The sequence below is a fragment of the Plectropomus leopardus genome, chromosome 11 (assembly GCF_008729295.1).
Source record: "Plectropomus leopardus isolate mb chromosome 11, YSFRI_Pleo_2.0, whole genome shotgun sequence".
In the NCBI taxonomy this organism is placed as follows: Eukaryota; Metazoa; Chordata; class Actinopteri; order Perciformes; family Serranidae; genus Plectropomus; species Plectropomus leopardus.
This window is the reverse complement of record NC_056473.1, coordinates 31,060,372-31,081,133: the sequence shown is the minus strand read 5'-3', so window position 1 is coordinate 31,081,133 and position 20,762 is coordinate 31,060,372. Positions and strand designations below refer to the sequence as shown.

At 38.7% G+C, this 20,762-nt stretch overlaps 1 protein-coding gene across 4 annotated transcripts in view; it reads left to right on the top strand.

The window, feature by feature from the left end:
* The first annotated feature begins 1,116 nt into the window (after positions 1 to 1,116).
* Positions 1,117 to 20,762, top strand: part of cbfb (core-binding factor subunit beta) — a 42,724-nt gene continuing 23,078 nt past the window's right edge. For all 4 annotated transcript variants that reach the window (XM_042496326.1, XM_042496324.1, XM_042496327.1 and 1 more), the window contains exons 1-3: positions 1,117 to 1,646; positions 2,889 to 2,975; positions 9,878 to 9,994. In XM_042496326.1, coding sequence (XP_042352260.1) covers positions 1,569 to 1,646; positions 2,889 to 2,975; positions 9,878 to 9,994 — 282 coding nt within the window. In that variant the 5' untranslated portion in view covers positions 1,117 to 1,568. The remainder of the gene's footprint in view (positions 1,647 to 2,888; positions 2,976 to 9,877; positions 9,995 to 20,762) is intronic.

Below are 20,762 nucleotides of genomic sequence, written 5' to 3'. Positions count from 1 at the left end.
ACTTTACAAAATAAGGTGAATATAACTAAATGTTAAAGTAAACATAACAATAAGATATGAGGTAAACATAAAGTAAGACTAATAGTTATATTTATTCACATTTTTTAAGGCAATCACTTTTCTAGAATTTAAAAAAAAGTGAGATCAACTTGTCAGTAGTGCTCTAGAAATTATTATTATTATTAATAATAATAATGATTATTATTATATATATGTATATATTATATAAATAATAATAATAATAATAATAATAATAATAATAATAATAATAATAAATAAAAATAAACACATTCACTTTACATGGCACATGTACATCATCTTCTCCAAATATGTAAACATTTCTGGAGGATTTTAGGGATTATTTTAGGATTTATTTGATCAGTGGAACACAAATACTGTGTCCGCCCTCCTTTTCACTTCTCACATAAGGATCCTATAAAGTTTCTGCGGTTTTAGTCAGACGCATGCGCAGTGGCAGCCCCGAGTAGCGTGTGTAGTAGTATTATTATTGTGAATGGGGGGGGTGGAGGTGGAGGAGGAGGACGAGGAGGGGGGCGGTATTTTGGGTGTACAGTCACAAGAGCGACTCGACGGAGCCAGGAAGTAGACTGTTGGTGCTTTCAAGTACTTGTCTGGATTGCAGTAATTTCGAAACTTGGCAGCTGTGGCTTCAAAGTGTTGCAAAGAACAAGAAAACAGATTAAAGAGCTTTGTGCAACAAGTGATGGAAACTGTAACAGATTTGTGCACGCTGATGCATGTTTTTTATTACTGTGTGCCTTTTCTCCCCATTTCTTTAAGTTTTTTTGCTATAAGATTAACACATGGTTGAAGACTAAAACAATTAGAATTTAGGCTGTTTATTTTCTCTGAATTATGCTGAAACAGATACAACTTTTGACTTATAGTTGGATAAAAAAATTTTATTTTTCTTTCCTCCTCTTCCATCAAAGCGCAAAAACAGCTCTGTGCCATAATCTAAGCCGTCGCATAATGAGTTTATTTTACATATGCTTTCTTGCATTGTTTGCGTCCCCAAAATGTCGTGAACGCGCGAATAATCGTCAGGCCCACTGGGGAGGAGCACTCGAAAGTTGCAGGTAGAGCAGCAGACAGAGAGCGCTCGTTTGTTGCCACTTACTTGAGATCACACGCTCGTCAAAAGAGAGAGAGGGAGATAGAGAGACATCGAGGAAGAAAGAGAGAGAGAGAGAGAGAGAGCTACACACACACACACACACACACACACACACACACACACACACACACACACACACACACGGTCAAATTGAGCTTTATCTCTCGCGGTGGGTCACTCAATAAGAGCCATTTGGAGCCAGAGGCGATCCGGAGCGCGCAGGAGCCGCAGATCATCAGAATCAGTGAGGCCAGCAGCCACAGAGCACATTTCTCCACACAGAGACGGAAAAAAACGCAGACACGGAAGAGAAGTGAGAGGCAGAGTGAGGGACGGACGGCAGCACGAAGTTTGACTGTGCGGGATAATAATAATAAAAAAGGAGCGGATCCAAAGTGAAAGCCAAAGAGGCCGGGAAGAGTTGGTGAAGATGCCGCGGGTAGTCCCGGACCAGAGGAGCAAGTTTGAGAATGAGGAGTTTTTCCGCAAGTTGAGCAGGGAGTGTGAGGTGAGTCTGCTGCGTGTCTGCACACACACACACACACACACACACACACACACACACACACACACACACACACACACACACACACACACACACACACACACACACACACACAAAAACACACACACTGGCTCCATTCTGTTAGACGGCGGAAATAAAGACAGAAGAAGAGGCTCGTTAGGGGGGAAAGGCGTGCTGGCGGGACGAATTATTTTAAAACTTCAATACCTAATTTAATTTGATTATTCATTTGAAGCCTGAGCAAATTGGCTTGATTTCTTTTAAATGCACCAGAGGAGGGCGAGAGCAGCTTCACAAGAAATGGCCCAAAAAATGAGCAATAAATTGGTAAAAAAAAAAAAAAAAAAAAAAAAAAAAAAAAAAAAGTTACAAGGAAGTACCTGATTATAAGGAAATAAAAATTAAAAAAGAAAAAATGGGAAAAAAAACACAAACAAGAAAATGACATCAAGAAAATGTTGACCCCCCCCCCCCCCAACATATTTTTATATGATATTATTAAGAGAATAATATATTTTCTGGACCCCCCCCCCCCCCCCCTTTTTTTTTTAAAATCCCTTCCAGGTAATTTTTAGATTATTTTTTGTCACTGTTTTTTTTCTTTTTGCAGTTTGAAGGACATTTTTTTTGCCCAGTCACTCAATATGTTTTTTCCCCTTTTGAAAGAAATCAAACCAATTTTCTCAGGTTTCAGAGTTTTAAATGCTTAAAAGCACAAGAAAACCTATGTTGATGCAGGTGTTAAAAGGGTCAATGTAGTGCTACAAAATCTGCAATGAAATTAAATACAACAAAAGAAAAGATTGATAGTTTGCAAAAGTGCAATAGGTTGTTTCAGCTGTATCTCTGACTTTCGGCAAATTAGATTTATTTAGACTTTTAATTCTTATTTTATGTAGGGTTTTTTTTTTTTTTTTTTTTTTTTTTTTACATTTAATGCTAACATTGATATAGAAGTATTTATGTAAATTTATTTTTTTAATTTTTCTTGGTGGATAGTAGGTACAGAGAACGATGCCTTTTGCCTGAATCAAAATTCCTGTGGCTTATCTTCAAATTACAGCCTAGCCTTCTGCTGGCAGCGAGCATCGCCACTCAGTGTCAAACCGCCCCATATGGAGTGTTTTCTCTTCCAAATCAAACACATGCAGCATACACTCAGAGTATATTATGTGACTGTATGGATGTGTGTTTAAGGTTTGTGCTTTTTTTATGGCATTATAGATCAAATATACTGGATTCAGGGATCGGCCCCATGAGGAGAGACAAGCTCGCTTCCAGAACGCCTGCAGGGACGGACGGTCAGAAATAGTGAGTATACAAAACCAAAGATATTCTTTTATTTTTTGTTTGTGAAAAAGATATCTAACTATCTATCTATCTGAGTTTTGGCTCATAAAAGAAACCTTAATTTTGAAAGAAAAATAAACTCTTATTATAAGATTTGTTCACTTTGAGCAGCAGCACAGCGTAGACACGATTCACACCGTGTGAGTGTGCTGATGTTTTGATGCACAGGGAAGTCGATGCCTTATCAGACACACAGACTCACCAGGCTTTACTTCACTTACATGACTTCTTCCCTCTATTTTCTGCTGCTGCAGTCGTCATCGTCTCAGCATTTTTTTGGTAGACGCACACGTTAATGCGTGTTGTCACTCAGGCGCTTTATGGTTACGACACTCAGGGCTGTAATTTGGGGCCTAAAATTGCTCACCTAAAGTAAACATCACCTGTCATGTCTAATTTTGGTATATTCTGAAAAACATGTAGTGAATGAGGCAGATATACAGAGAGATATAAACACCTTTGTGATGCTCAACAATACAATGCACTCCTCTTATAAATACAACCATGCAAAAACTGTTTTGTTTAGAGCTGAAATAGTTAAACAGTTACCGACCATTTTGATAATAGATTTTGTTTTCAGGGAAAAATGTCAAGCATTCTCTGGTTTCAGCTTTTTTATTTGTGAGGTTTTGCTGCTTTCTGACAGTAATGCGTGTGTTAGATTAATACCCTTGGGGTGTTGTAATAACGAAAAACACACATTAAGGATGTCACATCAGACATTTTCACTAATAAAACAAACAAGGACCGGGCAAAATATGAATATTACACTGATACTGTGATTTAAGACTCGAAACCATTTTAGATTTTGAATATTGTAATAAATAAAAGTTACATTTTCTTGGTTTTACAAGCTGCATTACAGTAAAGTGATGTAATTTGCTGAACCTACTAGATTGTTAGCTGCTCTATTTTTTACTAAACACCTCTATCTATATTGTGACAATACTGAAGGGTTCACTGCTGGTCTTTTAACAAAATATTTACACAATAACATTTATGATAAATAATCATCAGTAATGTGGATATAATGAGAAAGTGGGGAAAAAGGTAAATAATTGAACAGTCTAGTAAATTCAGAAAATTACTTCACTTTACTGTAATGCAGCCTGTAAAACCAGAAAAACAAAACATCATATTACGATATCCAAAAAATTATGATATTTCATCTGATATTTATATAATATTGACATATTGCCCAGCCCCGTATTATATTGACAGCGTGATATGAGACTAAATATCATAATCGATTTTGAATATTGTACTATTTTAAGCGTTGTCTTTTCCTGGTTTTGTGATGTAACTTTCTGAAATTTACAAAACTGTTCTAGCTGATCGGTTACTGTCTTTACCCATTAAGCTATTAGGGCTCATTGGACTGGGTGATATGCAGAAAATCAAGAATCACAATATTTTGACCCAATACCTCAATATCAGCATTGTGATTACATTTTAGGGTTGAGTGTTAATGCTTTCACAAAATATTTACACAATGATGTTTTTGATAAACAATCATAAGTAATGTGGATATAATGACTACACTGTAAAAATAAGAAGCTTGTGTCAAGATGAGTCATTACAAAATAACCTCGACTTGTCTTTTCAAATTCAATCAACTTAAAAAAATGAAGGCAGACTGGAGACTAACTTTTTAGTTAAAATAAAATAGTTTATTTTTACAGGAAAGTGATGGCATTTATTGAACTTACTGTTCTGGCTGTAATATTATTTGCCTTTACCTTTGGGCTGGGCAAGGAGGAGAAAATCAAATATTGCAATATTTTTGACCAAAAATATCTGTATCTATATTGTGTGATGATATAGTAGGATTGACTATTCCTGCTTTAATAAAATATCATCAGAGTGAGCTTTTTGATAAATTATCATCAGTAATGTGTATATTATGACTAAGTGAGTAAAGAAGATAATATAACAGCTCAAAAAGTCTGTAAGTTCAGAAAATTACTTCACTTTACTGCAATTCAGACTCTAACACCATGGAAACAAAACGCTTATGATAGTCCAAAATCTCAGATGATATCTAGTCTCATCTCAAGATGTTGTTATATCATTATTTATTACACTGATATTATGAAATGAGACTAGATATTGTGTTAGATTTTGGATGTTTTGTGTCCCTGGTTTTAAAGGCTTCATAACAGTAAAATGATGTAATTTTCTAAACATACAAGACTGTTCTAGATGTTCTATTATGTCTTTACACGCTCAGTTATTATATCCACATTACTAATTTCAGTGTGTAAATATTTTGTGCCCTACAATATCGGCACAATTATGATGTTAATTTGGGAAAAAAAATTGTGGTATTTAATATTCTCCATATTCTCCTTAGCCCAGCACCAGAAAGTTTATCAAGAAAATAAGCTGCAGATGAATCAATGTTAAAAAATGGCACTAATTTTGTTGAGACTGCATTAGACATTCATTCTCAACTATAGAGGAGAAGCTGTGGGTAGTTTTTGTGAGAGATGATTTGTGTCACAGTGTCTCCCTCCACTTATAAACCACACGTCTTTTAACTGTGTCTTCTACTGTTACGTCTCAAAAACAAAAGGTTGATGTGAACCCTTTTATCTAATGAGAAGACTGCGGTGTCATTATGTCGTAACAGCACAGTGCAGAATATTTTTTCATAAGAAATAAAAGTCCTGCGTTCAAAATATAATTAAAACATACAGTGACCCTACATGCAAGCAGAATTTAGTTTTTATATATTATTACTGTTGGATTATTAATGCACATGCACTTTAGCAGCGTTTTAATACTGTAGCTGTCCTCACGTCTTCACCTCTCTGAGGTGTTCAGCGAGGTTTCCTCCACGAGTCCCATTGAACCCGTGTGACCTTTTTTTGTTTTCTTTCGAAACTGCTGCTTGCAGCTTTTGTGATGAGCAGTTTATAACTCAAAAGCAAGTCAGGACACATTGATGTTGTCTTTGTGTCATGACTGTGTGCTTACAGTGTGAAATCTGTTTAAAACTTCCTTTTTAATCATGACCTCAGCAGAAGGTGAAGTCAGGTGGAAAGCCTTGAGGCTGCTCACACACACACACACACACACATGCACACACATGCACACACACGCGGGGCAACTTGTGCTGTCTTAGTCACCCTCGAGGTATTTTTCACAAACATGCTGCCATCGTCGCAGGAGAGAGAGGGGGCAGGGGGTGCATCTAGTTTTACCGTCTTTTAGTGGGACATGATGCGTCCGTCTGTCTGTCTGTCTGTCCTCACTGTATTTATAAGCCTCTTCTGCGAGAATTGATGGCCACGGTTTTAATGGTTTGATGGCAGCTGTGACATCATGTTGCTGATTTATCTATCGGGCCAGACGCCGCTAAAGACCTCCTGCTATTTTCATGGTCAGCGCGAACGACTGCGCGACACAATGAGACTCGAACGTGCTGTCAAGGACCGCTTTTTATAGATGAGACAGAGAAGAACAAACAAACTGTAATCTGTGGGTAATTTATGAGGATAATACTGGATTTATGCAATATTTAAAGCCCCCCTCCTGTCAAAATAGTGTTTTGTTTATGGTGACTTAACTGGGATGTTTGAGCTTCACTGTGCAGAATGATGTATGTGCCGTGTTTGATACACAAATTTATCAGCTTCAGCTCAGGTGGAAAATTCCTCTGCGCTCATCGTAAATCTGAGTTTAAGCGATGCACTTTGTGACGTCACAACTAGTTTGGCAGCCAATCATGGTTCAGTATGCAACTTAGACAAGTTTGATGGAGAAACTTGAAACCTCCATATACACCTAGAATTTGTTTGGTTAAATAAACAAAAACTGTGCAATTTATCAACATTTTCTTCCGATATCATGATGTGAGGATAGATTTTGGATATCATGATTTCGGGTTGTTTTTCTTGGTCCTAAAGGCTTTATATTCACATTACTAAAGTTTTCATTTCACTTACGGGTAATTTTTTACACATCAGTTTAGAACAGATAATAAAAGATGAACACTTTATGTACAATGTTAAGATAACATTTTGGAAGTGTCTGAATATTGTACTTTTTACTTTTTTCTTGTTTTTTTTTTTTGGTTTTTTTTTAGAATTTTATTCTCTTTTAAGGGTAGTCAATTTATTGACAAATAAAATATACCTTTTCTGTATTTTGCATGTTATAACATATAATGATACAATATCCAATATTTAAACAATAAGAAAAACAACGTTGAAATGCCTGCATGCAAACAAGGGGTGTACCATTTCATATTGTTCATGATAATACCTGTTTATTTTTTAATATGATAAGAAAACCTCATACAGTAATAATGGCAATATTCTGACCTGCTGACAAAATGATGTCAGAGCGTTATGCATGGCAACAACAAGCTGGAAGAGGAGAGGAGATACGGCAGAGCGTACTGGAAAGGAAATCACCTGTTGATTTATTTTATCTATACTACCTATAGATTGAATTACTGTTATATATATATATATATATATATATATATATATATATATATATATATATTATAAAAAATTGAAGACAAAATTATGTTTATGTTGACATATAAAGTGCACTCAAATATGTGTTTTAATGCTATTGTATATTCTTGAAATTATTAATTAAAAAAAGTCAGTATTTTAACACATTAAGAACATTGTTATGCAAAAATACCGAAAATTATTGATATTATTTTAGGTGCCTTTTGCCCACCCTAATGCAAACCGTTTACCTTGTATTAAAAATTACGGGCTTATTTTCCACGATATTTTTACAATATACAGGTCATTTTAAAATGTAATTTGGCAGTGGTGTATTTCTAGAAAAATATCTCGTGCTCTCTCTCTCTCTCTCACACACACACACACACACGCAGAGCTGAAATCACAGGGCGGCTCTAAACTGTTCAGGATTGATCTGATAAATGGGACAATAATTCAAAGTAAATTATCTTCAGCTCAGCTCATTAGAGATGAGTCGCTTTCTCAACGACTATTGATTTTCATGCTGCCCTCTCCCCTCCTGTCTCTCTCTTTCTCTCCGTATGCTCACTTCCTTTTATTTCCTTTGCTCTGTTCATCTTTGTCTTTATTCATTTCCTCTCTCTCTTTGTCTTTCTTTACGTTCATCACGCTGCCTTTACCACCGTCGTCCTGCTTCCCTCAGTTTTCTCTCCTCCTCTCTCATTTCCTCCATTTCTCTCTGTCTCCCTCTTTTTTCTTTTTCCTCCTTTGTGTCTCAGTTTCCCTCCATCTCTCTCCTCTCTCTGCCTCTCATTCCCTCTCTTTTTTTTTTCCTCCCGCAGTAGTAGGCAGCAAATGAGTATCAGATGGTTGTAATCCAACACTTCAAATACAGCAGAAATGATGACTCGGGTGTTCTTTGAGCCCTCGTTTCTGTGAGTGTGCGTGTACATCCGTGTGTGTGAGAGACTTTTTTTCTATGTGTGTGTCCATGTAGTCATTTTCAGCTCTCTCCTCTCTTTATTTCACTCTCTTCCCCTCTCTACTTCTTCTCTTTCATTCAGGTCCTCTCCCTCGCTCTCTGATGAGGGACACATTTGACAGGGTGCATAATTCATATGCTTCCAGCTCAGTTGCAGCCGTAATGCCATTAGTATTGATCCGTCTCTGCAAACAACAACACACACACACACACACACACACACACACACACACACACACACACACACACAAAGACAATACATAGACACACACGCAGATATGCACATAAAAAACAGACATTTTCTAACTTGATTATCTGCCTTGCTGTAATTCATCGCTTTCTGACTGCAACAGAGAAATGCACTCTATTGATTTTCATTTTATTTCTCTCGTGTGTGCATGTGTGTGTTTTTATCTGGATAGGAATGTCTCCCATTAGAGCAAGAAACCATTTTACAGAAATAATAATAAATGAAAAGCTTCAGTATGATGTGATTATATGTGTGTTTGGGGAGCAGTGGTTCACTGCAGAGAGACGGAGGGCGCCGGACGGGTTATAAGAAAGGAGGAAAAAGACTCCGACGCAGTCTGTCAAACTTAAACTCTTCCAGGCTGAGACCCAAATAAGACATTTAAACAATCTGCTGTTCAAACTTCTGCAAGAACCGTCAGGGAACATTACCACGAAACCACGATAACTGCATGGACTTAAAATCTGAATTACGAAATCTTATTCTGTGATAGAAATGTGTTCAGCTTTACTGGAAGTTTTATGGGGCAACCTCAAATTACTTTTACAAATTTGTAAACTACTGCTGCTATTTTGATCATTCATTAATTGTTTATCAAGAATATTGTCTTGTTTCAGCCTCATAGTCAAACATGCTTTTCTCTTTTATATCATTATAAACAGAAAGGTTTTATGTTTTGAAGAATGCTCAAATTACAACGTGTTCAGTATTTTAATTAAGAAAAAATGAATAAGTGTATTGTACATAAACAGACAGGTATTACGTAATGCATTTTCAGTGTCTTCTGTTCAGTAGTTTGATTTTCTTAGCCCAGAACCTCCTGACCTTCTCCCCACAGGCTTCCTCCACATGAGCTAAAACAAACAGACAGAGCAAAAGACAACATAAATAAATACATTTGGTTCTCCGACTGTTCATAGACTGCATTTGAATCTTACAGCTCTCACCAACAACTATAGTGCTGTATAATATAAAACTGTAAGCAGATCAGCAAAGCAACTACCTGCCCAGGAAGAAAGAGCAGGACTTGAAACAAAGAAGTGGCTGTAAGACAGCTCAAGAGACAGATAATTTTCTCAAAAGTTAGCAGCGACAAAAAACAGAGCTAAAATTCGAGTGAATTTTGGACCCGTGTCATGCTCGCCCTCATTGATTATGCTCTCTCTCTCTCTTTCTCCAGGCCTTTGTAGCTACAGGTACCAACCTCTCTCTCCAGTTCTTTCCAGCCAACCAGCACGGAGATCAGAGGCAGGTTCCCACAAGGGAGTATGTCGACTTTGAGAGAGAGACGGGAAAGGTAGGACAAGTGCAAGATATCTACACACACACACACACACACACACACACAGAGGCATGTCACGATAATTACGTCATCAACTTGTCATACATATCGTATGAACCAGACCTTAGTCATTTTTCTGACCTTGTCGTGTTTACATTCATGTTTGCTTTCGGAAGTTTCACCAACATTTTATTCAGTGTGTTTCCAGAATAAACTGCAGGATTTTTATAACTGTGAAAAGTCTTGAGTGCAGCTATTCTCGGCACTCCAGTTTTTACTGCCTCCAGCCCTCCTACTTGCACAAGTCCACAGAAAATAAAACACCACTTCTAAGCAGACACAGTGTAGCTAACCAGTAGCCTGCAGCTGCACTTTTAAAGTTTAAGACACACTGTTCTGATGATCGCTAGCTTGCCAACCCCTTACAATAAGCCAAAAAGTCTGTTGTTTTTAGTTCTACCCTCCCGACAACCTCATCCTCCGCTCTGTAAATCCAGCAGCAAACCGCCCGGCTCCCAGGCTGACCGTCCCTGGGAGCCGGCTGCAGCACAGCAGATTATGTTAGTTTCAAAAGTCCTCCTCCTTTGGTTTCATCTATTTGGCCACATTTTGTATTAAGTCTCAAACTGAGCAATTTGGGGGTATTTTTAAATGGATATCTTTTCTCTATTTTCTTGTAACAGACTTTATTAACCTTCCTAAAAAGCTGTTGAATATTTTTACTTTATATCCCAATTCCAATGTCTGAATATCCTTAAGAATTAAAAGCACATAGCTCTTTGAAATGATATACTTTCATTATGATGCTGTTTTATTAATATTTTTATATTGTTGGCTTAATATGGTTTCAAAATGATGATATATCTATATTGTTTATTAAATCATTTGTGGAATAATATATGATCCAACAGAAGTAGTTATAGTGACAGGCCTACACACACACACACACACACACACACACACACACACACACACACACTTCTCTGTGTTATTTTTTTTACCTTTTGCAAAGGGCATATGGTTGCAGGGCAGAGAGTAACCAACAGTGAAAACAGTTTGATTCTCTGTTTTATGATAAACTGTCTCCAAAATGTGTCTTAAACAACTAGGACACGATATCTTTTCGTCATGTGTGCTTGACTCATCCAACTTTGTTGACACGTGCAACAATGTGAAACTTTCTACAGGAAAAAAAAATGGAGAAACAAACGTATCTGTCTGCTCTTTGGCTCTCTGTTCCTCTTTTATTTTATGAAATGAAAACAGTCCAGACACCCACACAAGGACACAAAACGTAAATGCTTCCTGTTTGAATGTAAATGTAAATTAATGAACGCCAGTGTTGAGTCTCATCTTCCGGCAACATGTGTGTCAGGATATTCAGGTTGTTGTTTGTGCGTTGACACCTAACATGTCCATTCCTTGTTCAAGCCAACGACCCTCGACAGATTACAGATTGATTTGCGTGTGAGTTTGTACACAGGTCAGCAACGACGCGTTAAAGGGATCAGTGTACAATCAGCTCCCTGTTGTTCAAAGTTAACCCTTTAAACCAGTAAGTGCTGGGTATTCACTGGTCTGCAGCGCTTTGCAGACAGTGCCTGGTCACTCAGGTGATTCACTGCTGAGCTTCTTGCCAATCAACAGCGAGTTGATGCTCGCGTTTGATCGAGATCAAAGTTAAACAACTTAAATAGCTCAGAAGATGTTGTCTGCTGCTGTTGTCAAGGTGATACCCAGTGTACAGCGCAGCAGAGCTGCTCCTGTTGTGTTTATGTGTATGTTAATTGTCTCCCCTGGCGCAAAGCCTGGACTTTGTGTGTGTGTGTGTGTGTGGTTGTGTATGTGTGTCAGAGGGCCCTCCACGGACACTGGCCAGCTGAAATGAATGCCGGCTGGCGGCTCATTAAAAATGCATTCTGGGGAATCAATGGACCTCCATGGCCCAAGGCTGACGGACTAATCTCACACTGTTAATTATTTAACACAAGTGCCCTGATGTTTGGGAACTGTGTGTGTGTATGTGTGTGTGTGTGTTTGTTGATGGACGTTTTGCAGGAGACCTTTTAGAAATTGTGTGCGCTGCAGACAAAGAGAGAAAGAGACTTTCTGAATGTGTATGGCAGCGATGGAGTGTGGGGTTGCACGCGCGTGTGTGTAAGATGATACCCTTTTCTTTGTCACCTCAACGGTGCTCACAGATCTATGAAGTTTTAATGAGGCTAGGAGTCGTCAGTGTAAAGCAGTTTCACAGTGGTTCTGTAGAACTGGAGCTGAGCGCTTGCACACACACACACACACACACACACACACACACACGCACACACACACACAAACACGCACACACGTTTGAGGATACAGATAAATGTGCTGACAGTTTGTTCTTTTCATCCATATTCAAAACATGTCATGATAAACCAGCTTAGTGACTCATGTTAAGTTACTCCAGAATCTGAAACACTGTTTTCATGCAGCTCCAACAGAAGATAATGTATAAGCTTTCACTCTTTACTTTTATGTAATATTCATTTATATTCCACTCATGTTAAAAAAGCACAGGCGAGTAAAAAATTTGGTTTCTTGACTGCAACGCAGTGAAAAGACGGATTTTTTAGAAGAAAGTGAAAAAACTTCACTCAGTTGTTTCAGTGCAGAGCCTTTAATTGTCGGCATTTTCTGCTGTGTTCCCTTACCAGGATTTTAGTTTTAATTTCATTCAAATACACATATGCAAGCGTGCATGCACACACACACACACACACACACACACACACACACACACACACACACACACACACACACACACACACACACACACGCGCGCGCGCACACACCCCGCCCTCCAATCCTGCTGGATCTCCCTGTAGAATACAACTGTCAGGCCAAGGCAGAGATCTTGTGTACGTTGCAAATTCTTCTCTTAATTACTGTCACAGCAAAACTAAAGACACGCACGCACGCACGCATGCACGCACGCATGTGTGATGCTTGGGGATAGTTATTTCTCTTGCAATATGTATATATATATTACTTAAAAATGCTCTGTAGAATATGAAACAGTTGGATAAATCATTTTTTATTTGAGCTTTCCATTTTGTTTTTCAAATTGTTTATTTCATGTGAGATATTTTATATATTGATTAACAACACAGACAGAAAGACAGTGTACATTATTAACAATCAAGTTCATTGTCCTTAGTCATGGTGTTCAGTAGGCATGTCATGATTATTATATTATATATATATATATATATATATATATATATATATATATATATATATATATATATACATATATATATACATACCGTGCGACATGGACGTGACCTGAATCACTTTTGCTGACCTAGATATTGCTCGTAGTTTACATGCATTATTGTTTACACTAAAATATCATAAACATTTTAGCCAATATGGCCAGAATTAAACATGGTTTCCCTTTTTGTCCCCCTCCTCCTCTGCCTACTTGGGTGGATCCGAAGAAAAATAAAATAACACTTCAAAGACGACACAATGTAGCTTACTGGTAGCCTGCAGCTGCAGTTTTTTGCAGAGTGGAAGAAGTACAGTCTTGATAGTCGTTAGCTTGCAAATCCCCGACAACACGCAAAAAAGTCCATTTGTAGTTTTAATCTCCAGCAACTTTATCCTTCACTTCATAAATCCACCAGCAAAGTGCCCGACTCCTGGGCCATCGACCCCCGGGAGCCGACTGCAGCACCCTGGTCAGATTATGGAGGTAGACGTGTGTGCCAGAGCTTCACTTAGCTTGTCTATCAGTCGAGGCATCACATGATTTTTTTTTTTCTGGCCAAATTTTGCATTAAATCTCAAGCTGAGCAGTAAAGGTACTGCAATTTTATATGTTGATTACTTTCTTATATAATGGCCAATATCAGGTGTTAATTCCTTTGTAAAAACATGTTACATTTTTTCATATTTCAATTCCAATGTATGAATATTCTTAAAAATTAAAAGTTCATGGTTCTTTGAAAGGGCGTACAAGCATAATTATGCCATTATATTGACATTGTGTGGTCTCAAAATTACAGTAATATGGTTAATTGCAATTATTTCTGGGCCAATATTTCGTCAAACAAAAGGAGTTATTGTGACATGGTCTAGTGTGCAGTTTAAAAAGTAAGAGTGGAAAAGGACGAGACAGTAGCTCATGTACTATGATTCAAACTGAGGTTAATGTTTTTGCTCCTCTTGCTTTATTTTTATTACTTTTCCCTCCATATTTTCTTTCGTTCAGCTGCCCTTCTTTTTCCTGTGTTTGTTATTCTTGCGGCATTTTATATGAACATCCACGCTGCTGTCTCCTTCCTCCCCTCTTTCTCTGCCTTCCACTATGCATCCCCCACTACCTCTTTTTCATCTTCCCCTCCTTCACTCACTCCTTTCCTCCCTCCGTCCGCTCTCCCCCTCCATTCCTCGCCTCTCTCCCGCCTTCATTTCCAAACATGGACGGTGCCAAACCAAAAGGCTAGCACAGCCAGGTTAAACTTGGTGACTGGATACCATGTGTGTGTGTGTGTCTCTCTCTCTCTCTCTCTCTGTGTGTGTGTGTGTGTGTGTGTGTGTGTGTGTGGTGAGGTTTTGAAAGACAGCAAGAAAGAGTAGAAGGCTCTCAGTGTCGTTGCCGGCTAATGGGAACCAGCTGTGGACGAGGTTAATTTTAGCATTAGCTGCTAACTTGCTAGCAAGCGTTAACCCAGTCGTAGCCCCGAACTGTAGCATCAGCAGCTGGTTTACTGGCAGCCGTTACAACAACAGACAGATGTAGTTTGTTTATTTTAGAGCCCGGATTCTCAACTTGCTTTTCTTGGGGGGCACTTTTTCAAAATGCCAGTTGCAGCAGCCCCATACATGTTTCTGGGATTTCAGAACATCTCAAGGATATTTCTTTGAGTTTTGCACATTTCTAAGATTTTATGGGATTTTGAGGATTTTAGGCAACTTCTAGGTGCACTTTCTAGGACCTCTGGGTGTTTTTAAGGATTTTAGGACATTTCTTGGCTTTTAAGATTTTTTTTTTTTAGTTTTAGGACATTCTAGGATTTTATGGCATTTTTAGGATTTTAGGACATTTCTAGGATTTAGGACAATTCTTGGAACTCATGATGTTTCTAGGACTTCTGGGTGATTTTAAGGATTTTAGGACATTTTTTGCTTCTAAGATATTTCTTTGAGTTTTAGGACATTTCTAGGATTTTTTTTTTTTTTAAATAAATAAGCTCTGTTTTTGATGCTGTTTTATGCACTGTGGGATATTACAAATACTAAAAGCCCAAAAACAGTTCCCATTAAGTAGCTGAATTTTTTGAAGGATATAAAATTGTCCAAATTCTTATTAGAAATGATTTATTTTAGAAATAATGACAATTTTTTATGTTTTGTCACCCTAAAATTCCTAGTCTACCATACTGTGACGCTCTAATTTCTTCAGCACATCACTGGGATACATTTTCTTCTAAAATATCCCTCGTAAGTCTCCTCGACTCCCAGCCCTTCCTGTGGTTCTTCGCACTCATGTCCTCCTTGTTGGTAAAAGGTTTTGAATTTGCTTGTTCGTTGAATCTTTGACCGCTGACCTATTTGAATGTTTCCATGTTGTCAAACAGTCCTCCCCTTTATTCACTCATCAGTTTCTTGTCATTCAAAGTGTTTTTGTTTGTGGTTTCCTTTGTGTGAAGAAATGCCATTCTTCCTGTGTCCTTGAGGTAAAACAGATACTGGTCTTTCCTTCCTTTGTGTCCTGCACACCATACATCCAGTTTGCCTAACGTCCTCCACTGTGTGTGTGTGTGTGTGTGTGTGTGTGTGTGTGTGTGTGTGTGTGTGTGTGTGTGTGTGTGTGTGTAAAAATGTAACACACACAGTTAAAGTGGGAGACTGCACAGGCTGTCTGTCACATTTTTTTTGAATGTAGGTAGCAGTTTCTGTTTTACTGGCTGTTTGAGACCTCAAGTTTTCTAGTCAACTATGAACGAAATATATGTTTGGAGTTACTGAAATGTGGAGCGCTGCTGGTGAAACATGTTAGTTTGATTAACTTGACAGCAGCTAAGCAGGAGTTATTGCTCATTTTCATTACGCTCCCATTACGTTTTCACTTAATTGTCTGAGTGGAGGGGGCCTCAACAGAGCCGTTTTCTGGCCCCAGAGCTTTTTTTGGTCTTGAATACTTGGAACAGGTTTAGATTTGGTTAGGAAACTGGAAACTGGCTCCAGTAGCAACGGTTTGCCGGTGGAAAAGTCATTTCTGAGGATGTGACTTTAGAAGGAGTTGAAACCACAGGAATTGCTCTGCAAGTTTCACTGTTGGAGGTTGTTTCTCTATATGTGTGAGCGTGTGTGTGCGCAACAGTTAGTGTGTTTGCACACCACCTCTGCATGCTGATGAGATGATGGCGCCAGACTGATTGCTAAGCCTGACACACGCACATATATGAGCAGAAAACAAAACCTAAAACAGAGCGAAAAGAGTGAAAAGAGACAGATTGGGGGTTGTATGGGAGGGACTAAATGAGAAGCAGACGAGTCTGTCAGCTGCGTGATGGAGGAGGGTGAACTGTCAGCGAGCAGCTCAAACACAAAACCCAGGACAGAGAGGTACATGTGTATGGCTTCATTCACTCCCACACCATTTCCTGTATATATTCATGGACACAGCAGCGTCTTGTATGCCTCTGCTCTGGCGATAGCATAATGAATTATGTTTTCGGTTTTTCTATCCATCCCATTCTCGTTAATGCAGTATTACAAGAACACCTTTAGGGAATTTCTTTGTTGACTTGGACTCAAAGATGAACTGATTAGATTTTGATGGTCATAGGTGAAAGGTCAGGGTCACTGTGACCTCACCTGTCTTATTCTCATGAACCCGATATCTCATGAATAACAAGGGATTTTTTTCCCTTCAGATTTGGCACAAACGTGCAAATGGACTCAACTATGAACTGATACGATTTTGGTGGTCAAAGGGTCATCGTCTCTTTCTCGTAAACGCAGCATCTCAAGTACACCTCGAGGGAGATTCCTCAGATTAGGCACAAACGTCTTGTACTCAAGAACGTGCTGACTGGCATTTTGTGGTCAAAGGTCACTGTGACCGCACAATACGTTTTTGACCATAACTCAAGAATCCTTAAAGAAAATGTGACATGTAGCAGAGGTGTTTCCAGGATCAGCCTCAATAGCAGGGTCTAGGGGTTCATGACTAATCTTGTCTGTGATTCTATTTGGAGGTTACACGTCTTTTTGTGAAAGGCTTCTCCCATTTCTATGCCCCCTTTTAGCCAACAGAGAGCCCCAGGGGGGATGTTTTCTGTAGGCCAAGCTGGAAGCTAACGTAGCCCTGGTTTCTTTGTCAAAAAGCCTTTTTTTCTTTTGGATTTTGGATAATTTCAGAAAATACAGCGTGGAAAACAATTTATGATACCTAAACATTTTGTTCGGCAAGATAATCTCCACATATGAACACCACATTTAGGATTTTTGAAGCCTAACTGTAATCACCAGAAGTAAAAAGCTCACGTTTACGCGTTTTCGCGTCACCACCTCTACAAGGCTGTAAAGCCGTGTTCAGAGCAGCTCAGCATGATGACATTCTGTTTGCTCATTCAGCCACTTGTTAGCAACCACCTTTTAAATACACTCAAAACATTTAAGGCTCACTAGTGGGGTATTTACTGGTGTATTTTGTATGTAGAACAAAACATGAAAGTCTCTTCAGCTTGTGTTAACCACAGACCTTATTGAAGGCTTCTAACCAAAATACCATTCAAAAAAACTCTTTCGACTTTGACACGAGGGAACCGGATGTGCTGCAATACTTACCCATTTCCAGGTTATAAGACTCATTACTGGGGTTCTGTATTTGAAAAAAACACTGGCCCTTCAATGGACTCTTCAAATTTCACTTCCTTCTTCCTCTCTGGTCTTGAAACCTCCATCCCACAAAAGATATGATTATTGTTTGAGTTGATAAAAGTTGTTTCAGATTAATAGGAGTCAATATAACATTTGGCAAATATGGACACAGGTGTTGGTAACTGTGTAAATATTTCATAGTACCTGCTCAGCGCTTCAGCTCCACCCCTAGAAAAAAAAAAATATATCTGCAGCTTTAGCTGAACTGAGCAGGACGGTCATTGACAAAACAGGATTTTTATACTTTTAAATTGAAATTCAGTGGGATTTAAAACATCATCAACAACAACAAAAAAACATTCATCATATCCCAAAACTGGAGAAACAGAAGTATGATTGTTGAATGTGAGCTCTTCCAAAGCAATCAGCGCTGAAGCCAGATTGTACAGTATAATGGGTGCAAGATGTTCTGGTTTACAGACTATAGCAGATTATGATTGGTGACTGTTCACACCCTCCCACACCAGCAGCACTTTCAGTTGTTGTTTAACCCTTTGAAACCAGAGCAAATTGGCCTGATTTCTTTCAAAAACTTGAAAAGAAGGCAATGAGCAACTTAACAAGAAATCACCCCATAATTAGCAAGAAATTAGTAAAAAGGTTACGAGAATATTACCTGAAAGTAGCATCAGAAAAAGAACTATTTTTGTTACAATTACATAAAATACTGATAATTTTTAATTGTTAAACCATCATTATTATTATTTAAAATTATGTTACAGATAAAAACAAACATATACATATATACATTGTACAAATGTACATATAACTTTTTTTTTTTTGCAAATTGCAGGACATTTCATGCCAAGTTGCTGATTCCATTTTTTTTATGTTTTTGAAATCTGTCAAACCAATTTCCAAATAATCAAAGGTTTAAACACTTGTTAAAGGCGTCTGAATGCAGCACAAGAAAACTGATGTCAACTCAGATTTCAAAGGGTTAAAGATGCCAGCATGATGGTTACCTCCTTCAAATATTTCAGCTATGTATTCAAGTCTGTGTATTTGTCTTTTTCTGTTTGAGTTTCACAGGATTTGGGATAAAGAAAGACAGAAATTTTGAAATTTTCTTATTCTGAGTAGCCCACAGAATGTCTTTAAGGTATGTTTTTCATTTATTCTGTCGATAGATCTGGTTACATGTACTCACAAGCCTGCGTCCCCCCAAAATTAAAAGTCCCCTCTTTCTCCTTTCTCTCTCTCACACTCACACTCACACACACACACACACACACACACACAAAACATTTGAAAATCATTTCTTATCTGACACCTCTGTTGCCCTCTAATTTAGTCATCAGCTTTAAGCCTCCAGGATTCTCCTCTGTCACATGCATATCAACATCGTGTGTGTGTGTGTGTGTGTGTGTGTGTGTGTGTGTGTGTGCGCATGTGTGTGTGTGTGGCTGTGCGCAGTGTGTGGTGTTATGTTTCTCTCTGAACGGAAGCTGTGCCACCGGTGCGTGACTTGTCAGTGACATCATCAAAGCCAGACCACTAATTGGTTCCCTCTGCTACTGCTGCTCTGCATCCGACAGTCTGTATGTCGTGTGTGTGTGTGTGTGTGTGTGTGTGTGTGTGTGTGTGTGTGCTTGTGCGTGCAGTTGTGTTTTACATCTTGTACATCCCGTCTGATTGTTCAGTACACTTTAATGAAGCTTGTTTCATTTAAATCAGTAGAAGTGAACTTTCTTTGAAGCCTCACAGACAGTCGGAGTCTCTCTGTTTAGAGACATTAATGCACCACAAAACCTCTTTCCTGAACACACACACACACACACACACACACACACCGCTGCCGTCTCCACCCACAGAGTTTCGTATTTCTTGCTCCAGGCTTTAGATCAATGACCACACCCACTCCCATAATGCACTGCAGCACAGGCACAGACAGGGTCCTCTGTTTGTATGCTCTTTTGTGTGTCCCAGAGTTTTATGTCGGCATCATGTCTGTGTTTGAATCTCTGTCTGACTACATTTATTCATACAAGGTCAAGGCACAATGTGTGTGTGTGTACATGAGAGGAAAAAAACACAGGTTCAGATAGAAAACTGCAGAGAGAGAGAGAGGTCAGTCTGGTGTGAAATCCAGCATGTGTGTGTCAGCTCCAGTTCTCTATTCTCAGTCCCTCTCTTCCAGTAAGTGTTTGCTGACTTGGACTAAAGTATGCAACCCTGCTCACCTGGATTACACGTGTGTGTGCGTGCATGTGTGTGCATGGGTTTGTGTGTGTGTAAACTTGTTTCTGAGCTCATAGTGTCCAAATGTAAGTTAGCCTCTGCCGTCAGTGTGTGAATGTGTGTGTAAATGGGTGAATGTGACGTGTTGTGTTAAAGTGCTTTGAGTGGTCAGACGACTAGAAAGGCGCTATACAGGTGCAGTCCATCAACCGTTTTACCATTTGCCCTAAAGTATGCATAAACTACGAGTTTTACATTTCTCTTTAAAATACCAAAATGCGTAATCATCAGTTATTGAATCAGTTATTGGCTTTTGGAGCAGACAGTTATTGGTAATTGTATCGGTCGAAAAAATTCAGGTCTTGCATCCCCAAATTTCTCTCAAGAGGACGATATAAAACCACAGCTGAATTACAGACAGAGACACTTGCTGGAGAGCACTGCTGCACCATCCATCAGCTGAAATTACACTAAATACCTACAAATAAATGAAACGACTCTCCAAACAACCAGGAAAGTGTGAAATCTACTGATTTAAAAAGATCCTGAGTTTGTGCTGAAGCTAAGTCCAGGCAGCAGCAGCACTTTGTGTCTGTGAGCATGCATTCATATCTTCCACAGTGAGTTCGTGTTTCCACAGTTTCCACAGTTCCCCCTCTCTGTC